Source organism: Microcaecilia unicolor, chromosome 4 (genome assembly GCF_901765095.1).
Source record: "Microcaecilia unicolor chromosome 4, aMicUni1.1, whole genome shotgun sequence".
NCBI lineage: Eukaryota > Metazoa > Chordata > Amphibia > Gymnophiona > Siphonopidae > Microcaecilia > Microcaecilia unicolor.
Window position 1 is genome coordinate 4,297,571 of NC_044034.1, and position 17,561 is coordinate 4,315,131.

The 17,561-nt window shown below is 48.5% G+C and overlaps 2 protein-coding genes across 6 annotated transcripts in view; both read left to right on the forward strand.

Annotated features, from left to right (window-relative positions):
- LOC115468254 (E3 ubiquitin-protein ligase TRIM39-like) overlaps positions 1–17,561 on the forward strand; it is an 872,633-nt gene that overhangs the window by 316,266 nt on the left and 538,806 nt on the right. The gene's annotated exons all lie outside the window — the stretch shown is intronic.
- LOC115468255 (E3 ubiquitin-protein ligase TRIM39-like) overlaps positions 15,603–17,561 on the forward strand; it is a 61,273-nt gene continuing 59,314 nt past the window's right edge. For all 5 annotated transcript variants that reach the window (XM_030199814.1, XM_030199813.1, XM_030199815.1 and 2 more), the window contains exon 1: positions 15,603–16,026. In XM_030199814.1, the coding sequence (XP_030055674.1) occupies positions 15,613–16,026 (414 nt within the window). In that variant the 5' untranslated portion in view covers positions 15,603–15,612. The remainder of the gene's footprint in view (positions 16,027–17,561) is intronic.

Consider the following 17,561-nt stretch of genomic DNA (forward strand, 5'->3'; position numbering starts at 1 on the left):
AACCCGGAGACCCAACCAAGGTCGGCAAGTGTGTTCTTTGTGTTGGAGCACAAAACGCCTCCAACGTAGTCTGTCGTGTGGCTGAAACAAGACCTGAGCTAGAGGGGGCTTTAGCCCCTGTCTTCCTCTTCCTTTTCCCCATAGATTCAGGGATCGAAAGGCAAGCCTCACGAAGCACGGTGGAGGGGTAAGAGAGCTCACAGCACATCTCCTCTTATGGACCGACAGGGTGCCTTTTTTGAGTCCATCAGGCCAGAACTCAGTGCATTTGGGAAAGGTCAAATAATACTGGGGGGGGGGGGGGGGGGTGGGGATTTCAACTACACAGCCTCAAATTTAGACCACTCTCTGGGACGAGCTGAGGGAAGTAAGCAATATAGGGGGAAGTTTCTTAAGCTAATGGCACAAGTAGACCTGGTGGACGTTTGGAGATTACAACATCCCAGACAGAGGACTTACACTAGGATAGATGCAATATGGTGCAGCCAGTCACTGTGGGGGGCTATAAAAGAAACTGAAATTGAAAGTATACATGCTTCTGATCAAGCGCCTGTGTGGGTAATAGTGGGAAAATTGGGAAAGGAGCGTGGAGGTCGAGTGTGGAGGTTGAATGATACTTTGATTGCGGAGGAAAAAGATTGTCAGGATGTAATATAATACAAGATTATCTTCAAATCAATGACAATGGGGACATGTCGGAAGGGATTCTATGGGATGCCCTCAAGGCAGTAGTTAGGGGGCATCTTATACAAAGGGGTGCGCAAAAAAAGAGGGACCGGGAAGCACATGAGCTGCATACACGAAAGACACTGGCACAATTAGAGGTTAAACACCATGCTACTGGGGACCCGCAGACATTTAAAAATTGTAGAGTAGAATTGCAAAAAATACTATTGAGAAAGATGGAATATACCAGAAAATTGATGAAACAAAAGTTTTTTTGAATTTAGCAATAAAGCGGGTACTATGCTGGCAAGAAGCTTGAGACAAAGACAGGTGAAAAATACAATTACAAAAATTAAAGGTGCTCGGGATGAAATACTGCACCAAGATAAGGACATAAGCAGACAATTTGTTCATTTTTACACGAAACTATACTCTAAAGGGGAGGTGGTGTCCCAAGGAAAGATGCGAGAATATTTACAAGAGCTAGATATACCACAAATTACAGGACTGCAAAAGACTGAGCTCGAGGCTGCAATTACAACGCAAGACGTTCTCAGGGTCATTAAAGGGTTAAAACTGGGAAAGGCCCCTGGCCTCGATGGATATACAGGGCAATATTACAAGGTATTTGGGAAGGAACTGACACCATTATTAGTTAGGGTGGGGAATGCAAATTTTGGGGGCCATGGAGTTCCTCCCAGTATGAGGGAAGCGGGGATATCGGTCCTTTTAAAACCAGGGAGAGATCCAGCAGTGTGTGGATCATATAGACCGATATCTCTGCTGAATATCGATGTAAACATTTTAGCCAAAGTTATGGCAGATCGTTTGGGGAGAGTGCTGCCTCACATAATTCACGAGGACCAATCAGGGTTCATAGCACACAGACATGTGGCGGACAATATTCGCCGCACTTTGAATATTACATGGGGGGCACAGAGGAGGGGAGATTCACTGACACTGCTGGCGGTGGATGCGGAGAAAGCATTTGACAGGGTGGAGTGGGAATACCTGTGGGAAGTGATGAGAGCTATGGGAATGGGGGGCGCATTTCTAGAATGGGTAAAAGGTATGTATACATTCCCAGTGGTGCGTATAAAAGTGAATGGAGGGTACTCAGAGTATTTCCCAATAGCAAGAGGAACGAGACAAGGTTGTCCATTATCTCCCCTGTTATTTGCTATTTCCATTGAACCCCTGGGTTTGAGAATACGGACTCTCAGAGACATTAGAGGAGTTAAATTGGGGGGTCATGAGCACAAAATTGCCCTGTTTGCAGATGACATTCTCTTTTATGTATCCCAACCATTACTGACACTGCCTATTATAATAAGGGAACTGGAACTATACGGTAAAGTGGCGGGGTTTTTAGTGAATTACGATAAATCTGAGATGATGGGAATTAGTAGCACAGAGGCAGAGCTGGAGCAGCTGAAACAGGCATTCCCTTTTAAAATGACGAACCATAGTTTTAGATATTTGGGAATTATAATACCAAAAGATCTAGATAACCTCTTCTTGTTAAATTATACGCCTTTGCTCCAGTGGCGTAGCCAGACAGCCAATTTTGGATGGGCCTGAACCCAAAGTGGGTGGGCACAATATTTTCTCTGCTCTGCCCTACTGCAAAATATAAATACATTAGCTAATAAGGATCCTCAAACTCTGTCAGCTGAAGACTTTCTCTGAAGGTGGCCAGAACTCCCTTTTATGAAACTTGGCAGGCAGCAGCAACGTCTGCAAGCCATTGATGCCAACACTCTATGCGTGCTTAGCTGTCGGTGACTCAAGCATGCCGTCACCGACTGCATAACTTGGTAGAAGGAAGTTCTGGCCGTCTTTGGAAAAGGTCCTCAGCTGGGGAGGCTTGGGATCCCTACCAGCTATACAGCAAGAGTCAGAATTGGTGTTAAGACATGCTAGGGCCCCCTCCCTGATCCCCTCTCTTCCCTGCCTTCCCTCCAATTTCCCCATCTGCCATTACTGTCACACCAACAGACCCTCACCAAATACAGAACAAGGGATCACGTATCAGAAATAAAAATATTTAGTCAAAAATTGAACTTGGAACCCCAAAAAGTTAAACTTAGCATGTACTGCAACACTGGAGAAATAAAAACTGAAATGAATTTCCTTTCTGCTGAACACGATACAAACACATTTGCTATGTAGATTTCCCAAGGCCAGCAAATTCCATTTAAAACATTCAAAATACATTGCTTTTTTCTACCTTTGTGGTCTGAACATTGTATTTTTCCATCATGTTGGTTGCAGTTTCTTTTCTGCTTTCCTGTCTGTCGTCTTCTAATTCTCTTTCAAGCGGCTGCTGCCCATTTGTCTTCTTTTACCTTCACTACACCTGCTTCTGACATATTGACTGTTCTTATTTTTAGCTCTTTCCTCTCTTTTTTCTTCTTTGTGCCTTGCTGTCAACTCCAATTTCTTCAGTTTTCTTCAAACATCAGGGCTTGCAAGTCTTGAACCTTTTTACCTAGACTGCGAGCATTTGTGCTCATTGCTTTCCATCTGCATAGAGTTTAGGTGGTTTTCTGTATTTAAATGACCTTTCCCTCTGCCATCAAGTTTATTCTGGGGGTGACTTTCCGAATTCCCTTGTTTCCTTTTGTCACCCCCGCCTTCTAGTTTAAATGTCTAGAAACATACTGTCTGAATTTCTCCCCAAGGATCCTTTTTCCCGTCACTGAAAGATGTAGCCCATCATTACAGTACAGCCTGTTATTTTTCCATGTATTACCCCACGCCCTTATGTGACTAAAACCTTTACAGCAAGACTCAAGCCACTTATTGAACTCCACTGTTTTGCGTAGTCTCTGTTAAGAGATATACTGACTGGCCAGGAAGTGTGTCATCCACTAGGCACAGTACAAATCAGTGCTATCTCCACCTGCTGGTAGATGGACATAACCCACATGTCTCTGGATTCATCTGCCGCGGACACTAAAGAATGCTTTGGTTTTTTGGTGCCCTAAAACAACCGCCTAGTCTTGTTCAATTGGTGGGCCAATTCTGTATATGCTTAATGAATTATAACCGATTTCTACTTTCAATCAGAAAAAGTTAATGCGAGCAAATAATAAGCTTGTTTTGAAAGTTTGTAAAGCAGAGCACCACAGAATTCTAGCAGATATACATGATATTTATATTTATTTATTTGTTACATTTGTATCCCACATTTTCCCACCTATTTGTAGGCTCAGTGTGGCTTACATAGTACCGGAGAGGAAAGGAATGGAAAACAAAATAAGGATGTTATAATGCCTTTGTATCGCTCCATGGTGCGACTGCACCTCGAATATTGTGTGCAATTCTGGTCACCGCAGTTCATAAAGACATATTGGAATTAGAAAAGGTGCAGAGAAGGGCAACAAAAATGATAAAGGGGATGGGACTACTTCCTTATGAGGAAAGGCTAAAGTGGCTAGGGCAGCTTGGAGAAGAGATGGCTGAGGGGAGATATGATAGAGGTCTATAAAATAATGAGTGGAATGGAACAGATGTGAATCGCTTGTTTACTCTTTCCAAAAATACTAGGACTAGGGGGCATGCAATGAAGCTACAAAGTAGTAAATTTAAAATTAATCAGAGAAAATATTTCTTCACTCATACATGCAAAATATATTCACTCAGAATCACAATTTATTACTAATCATTAAGCCAGGAGAGGGTTAGGCTAGATCCTTGCCTAGCACATTTGTGACATCTACAAAATATGAAGGGTATTCAGAAAATTGGGCCTGGTTTACAGGCAGAAAGCTTCTGTCCTACTACTCCACTTGGGAAAGTGAGGATGTTTCTTGCAAAAAAAACTGCGGATCCCTTTTGTATTTTATTGCATTATGAAACTACAAGTACTTTACAACTTTAGGCTGTTCCATATTGAAGATAATTCCTCTGAGTGTGTGCACCACTTAGGGGAGAGAAGAAAACTTTACAATATGCCATATCCCGAAATTTCTAAGCACTAGCACTTTAGCAGACCATAATGCACAAAGCCCAAGTGGCATATTATAGAAGAGGATCCTTAAAGCAGGTACTTCCAAAGGTCAGACTAGGATGAGACTGCTTGATCAAAATGTATTACTTTTATACATAATACATTCAAAATCAAAGTTACTATTTTATCTTAGCGACAAGACATAATTATATCTGAGAAACAAAAACTACGTTAAAATAAACGGGCCACTTCATCAATTACAGGTTAGCACGAGAATGATGGCACTACAGCTCATTACTAGTCGGCTACAAAAAATGTACATATTGACCATTTCACCGACAAAGACCACCGGCAGCGACGTCTTACCAGCAGCGATCACGGCGGATCTCCTGGGCCTGCTGCTCCGACACCACGATGTGCTGCAGTAACGTGTTCAGGCTCATGATTGTCAACCGGAGCAACAAACTTTCTCAGAACACAAAAGTAACTCCACAGCGGTGGCATGAGGAACTCTCACTTCCGCTGCCGCGCACCAATCATCCCGCACCTCCGGGCTCGTGGTTCTCTTTGTGGCTCCGCCTCCATCCCTTCTCCCTCCAATTTCATACCAATCGCTGCCGCTGAGATAGAGGGAGATAGATGCAGGATCGTGGGAATTTAGCCTGCTCCCTCCGCTGCCCGGTGCTGTTAAGGGTGCTCCACTGCTGGGTGGGCCTGAGCCCAAACTGGGTGGGCCTAGAGGCCCACCCAGGCCCACCCGTGGCTACGCCCCTGCTTTGCTCAGGGATGTGAGACGGGACTTGAATAAATGGAAGAATAATTGGTTGTCATGGTGGGGGAGAATAGCGGTAGTAAAGATGAACATTTTACCCAGACTGCTTTTTCTATTTCAGACACTGCCAATATTAGTACCCAGAAGGGAAATTTTAAAACTACAGTCAGATATAGGGACCTTTGTGTGGGCGGGTAGGCCGGCTAGGCTGTCGAAAAAAATCTTGTGGAAGAGGGGGGGAGAGGGATGCCAAATGTGCAGTGGTACTACTGGGCAGCCCAATTAAAACAGATAGGGGAGTGGAGCAAAGTAGATTTATCTCCAATTACTAGGCTAGAACAAATTTTTGTTAGGGAAGGAAAGCTAGATGGTCTGCTGTGGGCCTCAGTCCCGGAGCAGACATATAAGGGCCTTACGCTGAATCCTTTTGTATCTCATCTCTTCACGGTGTGGGGGAGGCTGAAAAGGAAGGAAAGAGGGACAGGGAACAGATCTACATATGCATTGGCTCACACAGGAACCCGGGTTCCCGGGGGGAAGGGAAAATAAGGTATTCCAAAATTGGTTTCAAAAAGGGCTCATACGGTTTCATGAATGCCTAGATGAGGGTCGAATACGGACATTTGAAGAACTACAGGAAATGTATGGGTTAGTAGAGTCCGATTTATATGCGTACATGCAGGTCAAACACTTTATTAGTACAGAGAAATGGGCCAGGGAGGAATTCAAGGACCAAGAGGGATTTGAAAAAGTATGGGGGATATGGATAAGTGGGGGAAAGGAATTTCACAGATATATGGACACCTCAGGGGGCAGAGTTTTATGAAAATGACCTATATGGAGGCATGGGACAAGGACTTGAATCAGGATGTTTCGGAGGCAGAATGGAGGAGGGTATGCTTGGAAGTCAAGAAAGCCTCGGTGTGTGTGCTTATTAAAGAAAATGCGTATAAAGTGCTGAGCAGATGGTATTATACACCTGATAGAATTAAAAATAATGTTCCCTGAGGCTTCTGATAGCTGTTGGAGATGTGGAAGGGAGACAGGAACTTTTTTTCATATTTGATGGGGGTGCAGTTTGATTCATCCTTATTGGAAAGATATAACGGATAGGTTGTCTAAAGTTCTAGAAGGTACTTTTCCATGTGATCCTAAATGGTGTCTCCTGGGGTGGGGGAACCAGAGGGGAAAGAGATGGCAACAGAGATTCAAGAGAATGGGGTTAGCCGCCGCAAAAACCACTATTGCAATGCATTGGAAAAAGTCTGCTGGGCCAACTGTAGGTAATTGGGCTGAGAAATTTAAAACCATTATAGAGTTGGAAAAATTGACTGATAAGCGTAAGGGGAGATATAATCCAGAGGCACCTGAATGGATTCATCTAACAGATATTGAGGGGAATCAGTTGTTGAGGGGTTAGTGGGGGGTGGGGGTGGGGGATAAAAGGGTTATACGCATAATGTTAAAATAAAAATTAAATTGTTACTACTACTACTACTACTACTTAGCATTTCTATAGCGCTGCCAGGGTTGCATAGTCATGTGCTGGAGCCAACGGCTCGTTGTTATGTTTGAGATGTTATTTCAATAAAATTCAAAGTTTAAAAAAAAGAAATAAATGGGATGAGGAGCAGCAGCCTAATGGTTAGTGCAGTAGGTTGCAGACCTGGGGAACCAGGTTTGATTCCGAATGGACACTGCAACCCGGATATTCAAAGTCGGGGTCAGTTCAGCCCAAAGTTTAGAGCGGCGCAGATACCGTTTACCACCACCAACTGAATATCGGGCAGATAAATTTTAAGCTCTTTTAGTCAGGGATTCATTGTACTCTTGAATGTGGGAGACTTGGCAGGTTTGGAATTAATATTGTACATAAGTGTTGCCGTACTAGGACAGGCCAAAGGTCTATCAAGCCCAGTATCCTGTTTCCAACAGTGGCCAATCCAGGTCCCAAGTACCTGGCAAGATCCCAAAACAGTACAATACATTTTATGCTGCTTCTCCCAGAAATAAGCAGTGGATTTTCCCAAGTTCATTTTAATAATGGCTCATGGACTTTTCTTTTAGGAAGCTATCCAAACCTTTTTTTAAACCCCGCTAAGCTAACTGGGCGGTAAAAAGGGGCCTGTGCTTGTGTTTTTGACATGCGCTGAGGTCCCCTTTTACGGCAGCAGAAATGTTGAGGTGGCGGTTTTGTAGCACTGGAAATGGTGTTCGCAGGGGGGGGGGGGAAACTTAGTAAAAGTAAATGAGATCTCACCAGATCTTAGACAGAGGCATCATCACCTCCATTTTTCTTCTGGCCATTCCTCTCGCTCGGCACCCAAACATCCTTATGGTTTATGGTATAATTACAAATTTTTATACCGTCTTCCTTCATGAAAAACAAAGCAGTTTACAATAAACAAATTGAAATCATATAAACTAACAGAAAAGGAATGCCACAATTAATAGACCAGAGAAGATGAAAGAATATAGTAAGAAGAAAGAGAGAAGTCGGTATAGTAGATTGCTCAACGCTGCCATTGCAACTCAGGAGCTTTTTGCTGTCTTTTTTTCTCCCTGTTTGCTCCTCTTTGCTGTACAAAAGTTCTTCGCCCCCTAAAATGTACCATTCCCTTGGGTTTTTGCAAAGACTAGGGGACACTCAATGAAATTACATGGAAATACTTTTAATACGAACAGGAGGAAATATTTTTTTAACTCAACGAATGGTTAAGCTCTGGAACTCTTTGCCGGAGGATGTAGTAACAGCGGTTAGCATATCTGGGTTTAAAAAAGGTTTGGACAAGTTCCTGGAGGAAAAGTCCATAGTCTGCTATTGAGACAGACATGGGGAAGCCACTGCTTGCCCTGGGATTGGTAGCATGAAATGTTGCTACTATTTGGGATTCTGCCATGTACTTGTGACTTGGATTGGCCACTACTAGGTTAGAGGAACCTTTGGTCTAACCTACTATGGCTACTCTTATGACCCTGTATTAGAGACCTTATAATAAAGCACATTCCATATCATCATGCTGATCAATCCATAGACTGGTGGGTTGTGTCCATCTACCAGCAGGTGGAGATAGAGAGCAATCCTTTTGCCTCCCTATATGTGGTCATGTGCTGCCGGAAACTCCTCAGTATGTTCTCTATCTCAGCAGGTGGTGGTCACACACAGCAGCAGCTCTGGCTAGGCCTCCAAGCCTAATTTTTAGGTTTTGTTGAGTACCTGGGGTTGAGGGCTCTTCTTGAGCAAGTGCAAACCTGGTGGCGCCAGGTCCCTCCTTTTCTCCCCCCTCCCGCTGGCTCCGTTAAAAAAAAAAAAAAAAAAAATTTTTTGGACGTCCTTAAGGGCGTTTATTTCGACGTTTATTTAAACGTTTATTGCAGCTACTCACTGGGACACCAGGTCGTTACAGCTCGGAGCGAGAAGCAGGTAATTTTTACCTTTTAATAGCGGGCAGGGGGTTCCCCGATTGATCTCCGCGTGGCCTATGGCGTCGGAGGGCGAGGGCGCGAAGAATCGCTCCCCGGACCGCGTGTGCGCTTCTAGCGGGGATGCGGGGGTTTTAAAGTCTGATTCGCCCTTGTTGGGTGTCAGTTTGGAGGCCGGTCAGTGTCCCGGGTCTTCCTCCGGCGCGGCGGTTTTTCCCGCCATAAATGCCCATCCCCCGCTGCTCGCCTCCGCCATCTTGGCCGGCCACTCTGCTCGGACGGCTTCTTCTTGGGCCGCCCTTGAGCTGGGAGACGTTCATGCCATGGCCGCCCTTGATTTGGGCGACGGCAAAAAAGCGGCTAAAGTTAAGCGCCGTCCTTCGCGGAGTGTCGCGCCGGACGCCATCTTGGATGCGCAGCATGTTGCTCCCCCGCTCTTGCGAGCGCCGGTTGAGGGTGCGTCTAGGGCTGTGGCCCAGGCTGCTGAAATACACAGTCTGGGGGGTTTCTCCCCCGAGTTTATTTTGCTGCTGCATCAGGCCTTCCTTATGCAAAACGCTGCCCCTTCTCCCTTGTCCGATAACGGGGTTGAGGCCCCCGGAAGTAAACGCCCTCGGGTGGATTCCCAGGCCTTAGAGGACGCTGTTTCCTCTGATGTAGATGAGGGCAGCGTATCTGAGTTCTCCCAACGGTCCTTTGGGGATTCCTTGGAGGAGACGGATTCCCGCTCGGATGGAGCGGATGACCCCTCTGCAGCGCGGATCTTTCGCTCAGAGGATTTGCCCAACCTGTTACTGCAGGCCATGAGCATTTTGAAGATTTCCTCGCCCCTCAGCCCCTGTTGGCTCTGCCATTATGCTGGGGACGAAGCGCCCGCCTAGAACCTTCCACGTGCATAATGCCATGCACACCTTAATTTCGGCTCAATGGGATGTCCCGGAAGCGAGCCTCAAAGTGGCTAGGGCTATGTCCCGCCTCTATCCTTTGCCTGAAAGTGAACATGAGGCCTTTATTTGGCCTACCGTGGATTCTTTAATCACTGCGGTGACTAAGAAAACGGCGTTGCCGGTGGAAGGTGGCACGGCACTAAAGGACGCCCAAGACAGAAGATTGGAAGCGGCTTTAAGGTCGTCCTTCGAGGCGGCTGCCTTAAGTTTGCAGGCCTCAGTTTGCGGCTCCTATGTGGCCAGGGCGTGCCTGACGATGGTGCAGCGGGCTTCCCCCTCGGATCCTTCCTTGAGGGCTGACTGGCCGGCCCTGGAATCGGGCTTGGCTTATTTGGCAGACTTACTGTATGATGTCTTGAGAGCCTCGGCTAAAGGCATGGCTCAGACAGTCTCTGCGCGGCGCTGGCTTTGGCTGAAACATTGGACTGCGGACCACGCCTCTAAGTCCCGCCTGGCTAAGTTGCCTTTTAAAGGCAAGCTGCTCTTTGGGGTCGAGCTGGACAAAATCGTGACCGATCTCGGCACGTCTAAGGGCAAGAGGTTACCAGAGGTCAGGGCTCGGGCCAGTGCTCGCCCCGGTATCTCCAGAGGACGGTTTCAGGAAGCCCGTCGGTACCGCCCGGGCAAGTCAGGCTCCTCTGCCCCCTCTTCCTTCAGAAGGAACTTCTCCCCCAAGCAGCATTCCTTTCGCAGAGACCGCCGTCCCAGAGGTACGCCCTCCGGTCCTCCCCCAGGGTCTCATACCCAATGACGGGGTCCTGGTCCATGGCCCAGTGCAGATTGGAGGACGCCTGTCCTCGTTTCTGGGCGAGTGGACCAGAGCAACTTCAGACGCTTGGGTGCTGGAAGTCATCAGAGACGGCTACAAGTTAGAGTTCTGCCGACCCTTAAGAGACGGGTTTGTACTCTCTCCCTGCAAGTCTCCGGTCAAAGCTGTGGCAGTGCAGCAGACCTTGGACAACCTGATACGCCTGGGTGCGGTCGTTCCGGTGCCAGAAAATCAGATTGGCAAGGGACATTACTCCATTTACTTTGTGGTACCAAAGAAAGGAGGTTCTGTCCGGCCTATCCTCGACCTCAAAGGGGTCAATCGGGCCTTGAAAGTGCGGCACTTTCGCATGGAGACTCTCCGCTCTGTTATAGCGGCAGTGAACGCAGGAGAGTTCTTGGCTTCCTTGGACATCAAGGAAGCATACCTGCATATTCCCATCTGGCCTCCTCATCAACGCTTTCTGCGTTTTGCAGTCCTGGGCCGACACTTCCAGTTCAGAGCCCTCCCTTTCGGGTTGGCTACTGCTCCGCGGACCTTCTCCAAAGTAATGGTGGTCATCGCGGCCTTCCTGCGAAAGGAAGGAGTACAAGTCCATCCTTATCTGGACGACTGGTTGATCCGAGCCCCCTCTTATGCAGAGTGCGGCAAAGCTGTGGACCGGGTGGTTGCTCTTTTGAGCTCCCTGGGGTGGATCATCAACTGGGAGAAGAGCCAGCTGCGCCCGACTCAGTCCCTGGAGTATCTGGGAGTTCGATTCGACACCCAAGTGGGCAGAGTGTTCCTGCCAGACAATCGGATTGTCAAACTTCAGGCTCAGGTGGACCAGTTCCTAGTAGCCTCTCCTCTTCGGGCTTGGGACTATGTGCAGCTGTTGGGCTCTATGATGGCCACGATGGAAGTAGTGCCCTGGGCCAGGGCTCATATGAGACCACTACAACACTCTCTGCTGCAGCGTTGGACTCCGATGTCGGAGGATTATGCTGTGCGCCTTCCCTTGGACCCAGCAGTGCGCAAGGCGCTGAGCTGGTGGATGCAGACAGACAAGTTGTCTGCAGGAATGCCTCTGGTGACCCCGGAGTGGATTGTCGTCACGACGGACGCCTCTTTGTCGGGCTGGGGAGCCCACTGCTTGGGAAGCACAGCGCAGGGGCTCTGGTCTCCTGCAGAGGCAAGTGGTCTATCAACCTCCTGGAACTCAGAGCCATTCGGTTGGCGCTTTTGGAGTTCATCCCGGTACTGGCGTTGAAGCCAGTACGGGTCCTGTCGGACAATGCCACGGCTGTGGCCTATGTCAACCGCCAGGAAGGTACCAAAAGCGCCCCTCTAGCCAAGGAGGCCATGAATCTATGCCAGTGGGCGGAAGCGAACCTGGAACAGCTGTCAGCGGCCCACATTGCCGGAGTCATGAATGTCAAGGCGGACTTTCTCAGTCGCCATACCTTGGAGCCCGGAGAGTGGCAGCTATCTGCTCAGGCGTTCTTGGACATCACGAAGCGCTGGGGCCAGCCGAGCCTAGATCTGATGGCGTCATCGGCCAATTGCCAAGTGCCGCGCTTTTTCAGCAGAGGACGGGACCCTCGATCCCTGGGAGTAGATGCTCTTCTCCAACAGTGGCCGACACAGGAGCTTCTCTATGTGTTCCCGCCCTGGCCCATGTTGGGCAGGGTGCTAGACCGGGTGGCAAAGCATCCAGGCCGGATAATCCTGGTGGGTCCGGACTTGCCCAGACGTCCCTGGTATGCGGACTTGATCAGGCTTTCAGTCGACGATCCTCTGCGGCTGCCAGTGGAGCAGGGCCTGTTACATCAGGGTCCCGTGGTGATGGAGGATCCCTCCCCCTTTGGTCTTACGGCCTGGCTATTGAGCGGCAGCGTCTGAGAAAGAAGGGCTTCTCAGACAAGGTCATCGCCACTATGCTGAGAGCGAGGAAGCGCTCTACTTCTACTGCTTACGCCAGGGTTTGGCGTACCTTTGCAGCGTGGTGTGAAGCAGGCTCACTTTCTCCCTTCACTGCTCCAATTTCTTCAGTGTTGGCGTTCCTGCAAGAAGGTCTGGAGAAAGGCCTGTCGCTCAGTTCCCTTAAAGTCCAGGTAGCGGCTCTGGCTTGCTTCAGGGGCCGCCTGAAGGGTGCTTCCCTGGCTTCGCAGCCAGATGTGGTGCGCTTTCTCAAGGGAGTTAATCACCTGCGCCCTCCTCTGCACTCAGTGGTGCCTGCGTGGAATCTCAACCTGGTGCTAAGAGCCTTGCAGAAGCCGCCTTTTGAACCCTTGTCTAGGGCATCTCTGAAAGACCTGACATTGAAAGCAGTCTTTTTGGTGGCTATCACTTCAGCCAGAAGAGTTTCCGAGCTCCAGGCACTCTCATGTCGAGAGCCTTTTCTGCAGTTCACTGAGGCAGGAGTGACTATTCGCACAGTGCCTTCCTTCCTGCCCAAGATTGTTTCTCGCTTCCATGTGAATCAGCAGCTCTGTCTCCCTTCCTTTCGTAGGGAGGACTACCCAGAGGAATACTCTGCTCTCAAATATCTGGATGTGAGACGAGTCATCATCAGATACTTGGAAGTGACCAATGATTTCCGGAAATCGGATCATCTGTTTGTCCTGTTTGCAGGTCCTCGTAAGGGTCTGCAGGCTTCTAAGCCTACAGTGGCAAGATGGGTCAAGGAAGCCATTGCAGCGGCTTATGTGGCCGCGGGGAAGGTGCCGCCTATCCAGCTGAAGGCTCACTCCACTAGAGCTCAGGCGGCCTCGATGGCAGAGGCCGGGTCCGTCTCCTTGGAAGAGATTTGCAAGGCGGCAACTTGGGCATCGGCCCATACCTTCTCCAGGCATTACCGCTTGGCTGTGGCTGCTCGGGCGGAGGCCCGGTTTGGAGCTTCAGTGTTGCGGTCAGGGATTTCAATGTCCCGCCCTGGGTGAGTACTGCTTCGGTACATCCCACCAGTCTATGGATTGATCAGCATGATGATATGGAAGGTAAAATGATGTATCATACCTGATAATTTTCTTTCCATTAATCATAGCTGATCAATCCATAGTCCCTCCCAGATATCTGTATTGTTTATATTCTGGTTGCATTTCAGGTTCAAGTTTAGTCTTCAATTCCTGTTCAGGAGGACTTCGTGTTCAAGTTTTTCAATGGATTCTTCAAGAGTTGAGACGAATTTGTGTTACAGTGAGCTGCTGCATTCCTCTCCCCTCCATTTTTCGGGGCTGGATTGAGACAAAAATTCTGCCGGCGCTCCCTCCCGCTTCGTGCGGCTGTAGGGCAGCTTTGTACCCCTCCCGCTTCGGCGGTGTTAGGGTCAGTCAGCTCCTCCCGCGGTTGCGGTTGCAGGATAAGCCAGATCCCCCCGCATCGGCGGGGTGGTGTCCCTCCCCCGCTCCGCGGGGATGAGCTGGACGGATTTCCCTCCCCCACTTGTGTGGGGATGAGCTGGGTTAATTCCCCTCCCCCGTTTCGGCAGAGTGTCCCTTTGTGGGTGTAATTCTCTAAGTGCTGAGTCCTGCGGATGGAGCTTGGATATCGACATACTGAGGAGTTTCCGGCAGCACATGACCACATATAGGGAGGCAAAAGGATTGCTCTCTATCTCCACCTGCTGGTAGATGGACACAACCCACCAGTCTATGGATTGATCAGCTATGATTAATGGAAAGAAAATTATCAGGTATGATACATAATTTTACCTTAGAATCTGGTCTTAGCTCTCTTAGGGCCCCTTTTACAAAGCAGCAGTAAGACCAATGCAGGTTTACTGCTCGCAAAAACTGAAGTATCTCCTGATTACCACAACAGCCCGGTGGTATTTCCTACCTCCAGCGTTCTGTCATATATTTATTTTTGTAGCACTGGTGTGTACCCGGTGGTAATCAGGCACTGCCTGGTTACTGCCAGGTTAGCACAAGAGCCCTTACTGCCACTTCCATGGGTGGCGGTAAGGACTCCCCCCCCCCCCCCCACCCCGAAATGACAACATGGGAAGTGCTTTTCAAAGACCTACCCTTTAACCCGCTGCAGTAAAAGGAGACCTCGGCACATCCATGTCAAAAACATGAGCCGATGCCAGTGCAGGACCCTTTTGCCACAGCTTGGTAAAAGGAGCCCAGAATGCTAAGACCATGTGCTAAACCCAACGCAGATTTTCATTGGCAGCGAGCAGCAGCTAACACACACTGCTCATGTTGGCCCCACAGCCTTCCCTCTGATGCAACTTCCTGTTTCTGTATAGACGGGACTATATCAGAGGGAAGGCTGTGGGGCCAGTGTGAGCAGTATGTGACAGTCGCTGCTCGCTGCAGGCGAAGATCTGCTATTTACAAGGTATGCAGGAGAGACAGTTGTTGGGATTTTTCGGCTGGTGGGGCTTGGGGATCCCTGCCAGCCACATCATAGGTGTGCTGCTACTGGGTGGGCCTGAGCCTAAAGTGGCCCACCCTTGGCTACGCCACTGCATTGGCATTGGCTGAAGAAGGTGGATGACGGAAGTTGGCAGAAAACTGGCACCAGCATTGACTGCCCAGCCAAATGACTGGCTACATATATTATGTTTACTCTGACAGAGGGTTAACACTCTTGCTAAAATTCTAACACATCACCTGCTTTTCTAACAGAGAGTTTGGTATTAGAATCCTCCTAAGGGATGTTAATGCTTTACTCACCTGCTCCCCAGGTTTACCAAAGCCAACTGGTTGCCTCTGATCACACTAAAAGGGGGTAGGGATTAAATGGGTCCCAGGGTAATTGCCCTTCCTCTGCCTCACTTTTGCAAAAGCTACCCCTTTCCTGAGACCTTTGCTTGCTACAGAGCTGTCCCTGCCCCAGGATCCAGGTTACAAACAGGAAAACTCAGGGACAGGTCACTCCTGCCCTCCCTGTAGCTCCCAGACCCCTAGATCTCTGCTGCTGGGGGAAAAAAGGGAGGAACAAGGAGACAGGAAGGAGTGCAGACAGCCCTGGTGTCTTCAAATTACACAAAGCCCTTGACAAAGATCCTGTTCCACAGAGCCACTCATTTTCAAACTTACTACAAGTTATAATGTGAAACAGAAACTGAATTCCATTTCCTGTAAGAATCATGGCTGCTGCAAACCCTGCTGAGAGTCTGCAAGATGAAGCTTCTTGTTCTATCTGTCTGGATTATTTTACAGATCCGGTGATGACAGACTGTGGACACAACTTCTGTCGCTCCTGTATCACTCAGAGCTGGGAGGGGAGAGACACAGACTTCCCCTGTCCCCAGTGCAGGGAAACATCTCAGCAAAGAAACCTCAGACCTAACAGGCAGCTGGCAAATGTGACAGAAATGGTGAAAAAGCTCAGTCAGACTTCAGCGAGACCCAAAGAGGAGAATCTGTGTGAGGAACATGAAGAGAAACTGAAGCTGTTTTGTGAAGAGGATCAGAAAATTATCTGCCTGATTTGTAGAGAGTCCAGAGATCACAAATCTCACACCGTCATCCCTATAAAGGAGGCTGTGCAGGAATACAAGGTGAGTGTCAGTAGCTTTAGTATAAGTGTGTCCTGGGATCACCGATATCACACTGTATTTCCCATAGTGGAGGAGTTGCCTAGTGGGTAGTGCAGCTGACTTTGATCCTGGTGGACTGGGTTCAGTTCCCACTGCAGCTCTGTGACCTTGGACAAGTCACTTAACCCTCTATTGCCCCAGCTACAAATAAGTACCTGAATATACTATGTAAACTGCCTTGAATGTAGTTGCAAAAACCATAGAAAAGTGGTTTATGAAGTCCCATTTCCCTTTCCTTCATAGAGGAGGCTGCGCAGGAATACAAGGTATACAGTGGGGGAAATAAGTATTTGATCCCTTGCTGATTTTGTAAGTTTGCCCACTGACAAAGACATGAGCAGCCCATAATTGAAGGGTAGGTTATTGGTAACAGTGAGAGATAGCACATCACAAATTAAATCCGGAAAATCACATTGTGGAAAGTATATGAATTTATTTGCATTCTGCAGAGGGAAATAAGTATTTGATCCCCCACCAACCAGTAAGAGATCTGGCCCCTACAGACCAGGTAGATGCTCCAAATCAACTCGTTACCTGCATGACAGACAGCTGTCGGCAATGGTCACCTGTATGAAAGACACCTGTCCACAGACTCAGTGAATCAGTCAGACTCTAACCTCTACAAAATGGCCAAGAGCAAGGAGCTGTCTAAGGATGTCAGGGACAAGATCATACACCTGCACAAGGCTGGAATGGGCTACAAAACCATCAGTAAGATGCTGGGCGAGAAGGAGACAACTGTTGGTGCCATAGTAAGAAAATGGAAGAAGTACAAAATGACTGTCAATCGACAAAGATCTGGGGCTCCATGCAAAATCTCACCTCGTGGGGTATCCTTGATCATGAGGAAGGTTAGAAATCAGCCTACAACTACAAGGGGGGAACTTGTCAATGATCTCAAGGCAGCTGGGACCACTGTCACCACGAAAACCATTGGTAACACATTACGACATAACGGATTGCAATCCTGCAGTGCCCGCAAGGTCCCCCTGCTCCGGAAGGCACATGTGACGGCCCGTCTGAAGTTTGCCAGTGAACACCTGGATGATGCCGAGAGTGATTGGGAGAAGGTGCTGTGGTCAGATGAGACAAAAATTGAGCTCTTTGGCATGAACTCAACTCGCCGTGTTTGGAAGAAGAGAAATGCTGCCTATGACCCAAAGAACACCGTCCCCACTGTCAAGCATGGAGGTGGAAATGTTATGTTTTGGGGGTGTTTCTCTGCTAAGGGCACAGGACTACTTCACCGCATCAATGGGAGAATGGATGGGGCCATGTACCGTACAATTCTGAGTGACAACCTCCTTCCCTCCGCCAGGGCCTTAAAAATGGGTCGTGGCTGGGTCTTCCAGCACGACAATGACCCAAAACATACAGCCAAGGCAACAAAGGAGTGGCTCAGGAAGAAGCACATTAGGGTCATGGAGTGGCCTAGCCAGTCACCAGACCTTAATCCCATTGAAAACTTATGGAGGGAGCTGAAGCTGCGAGTTGCC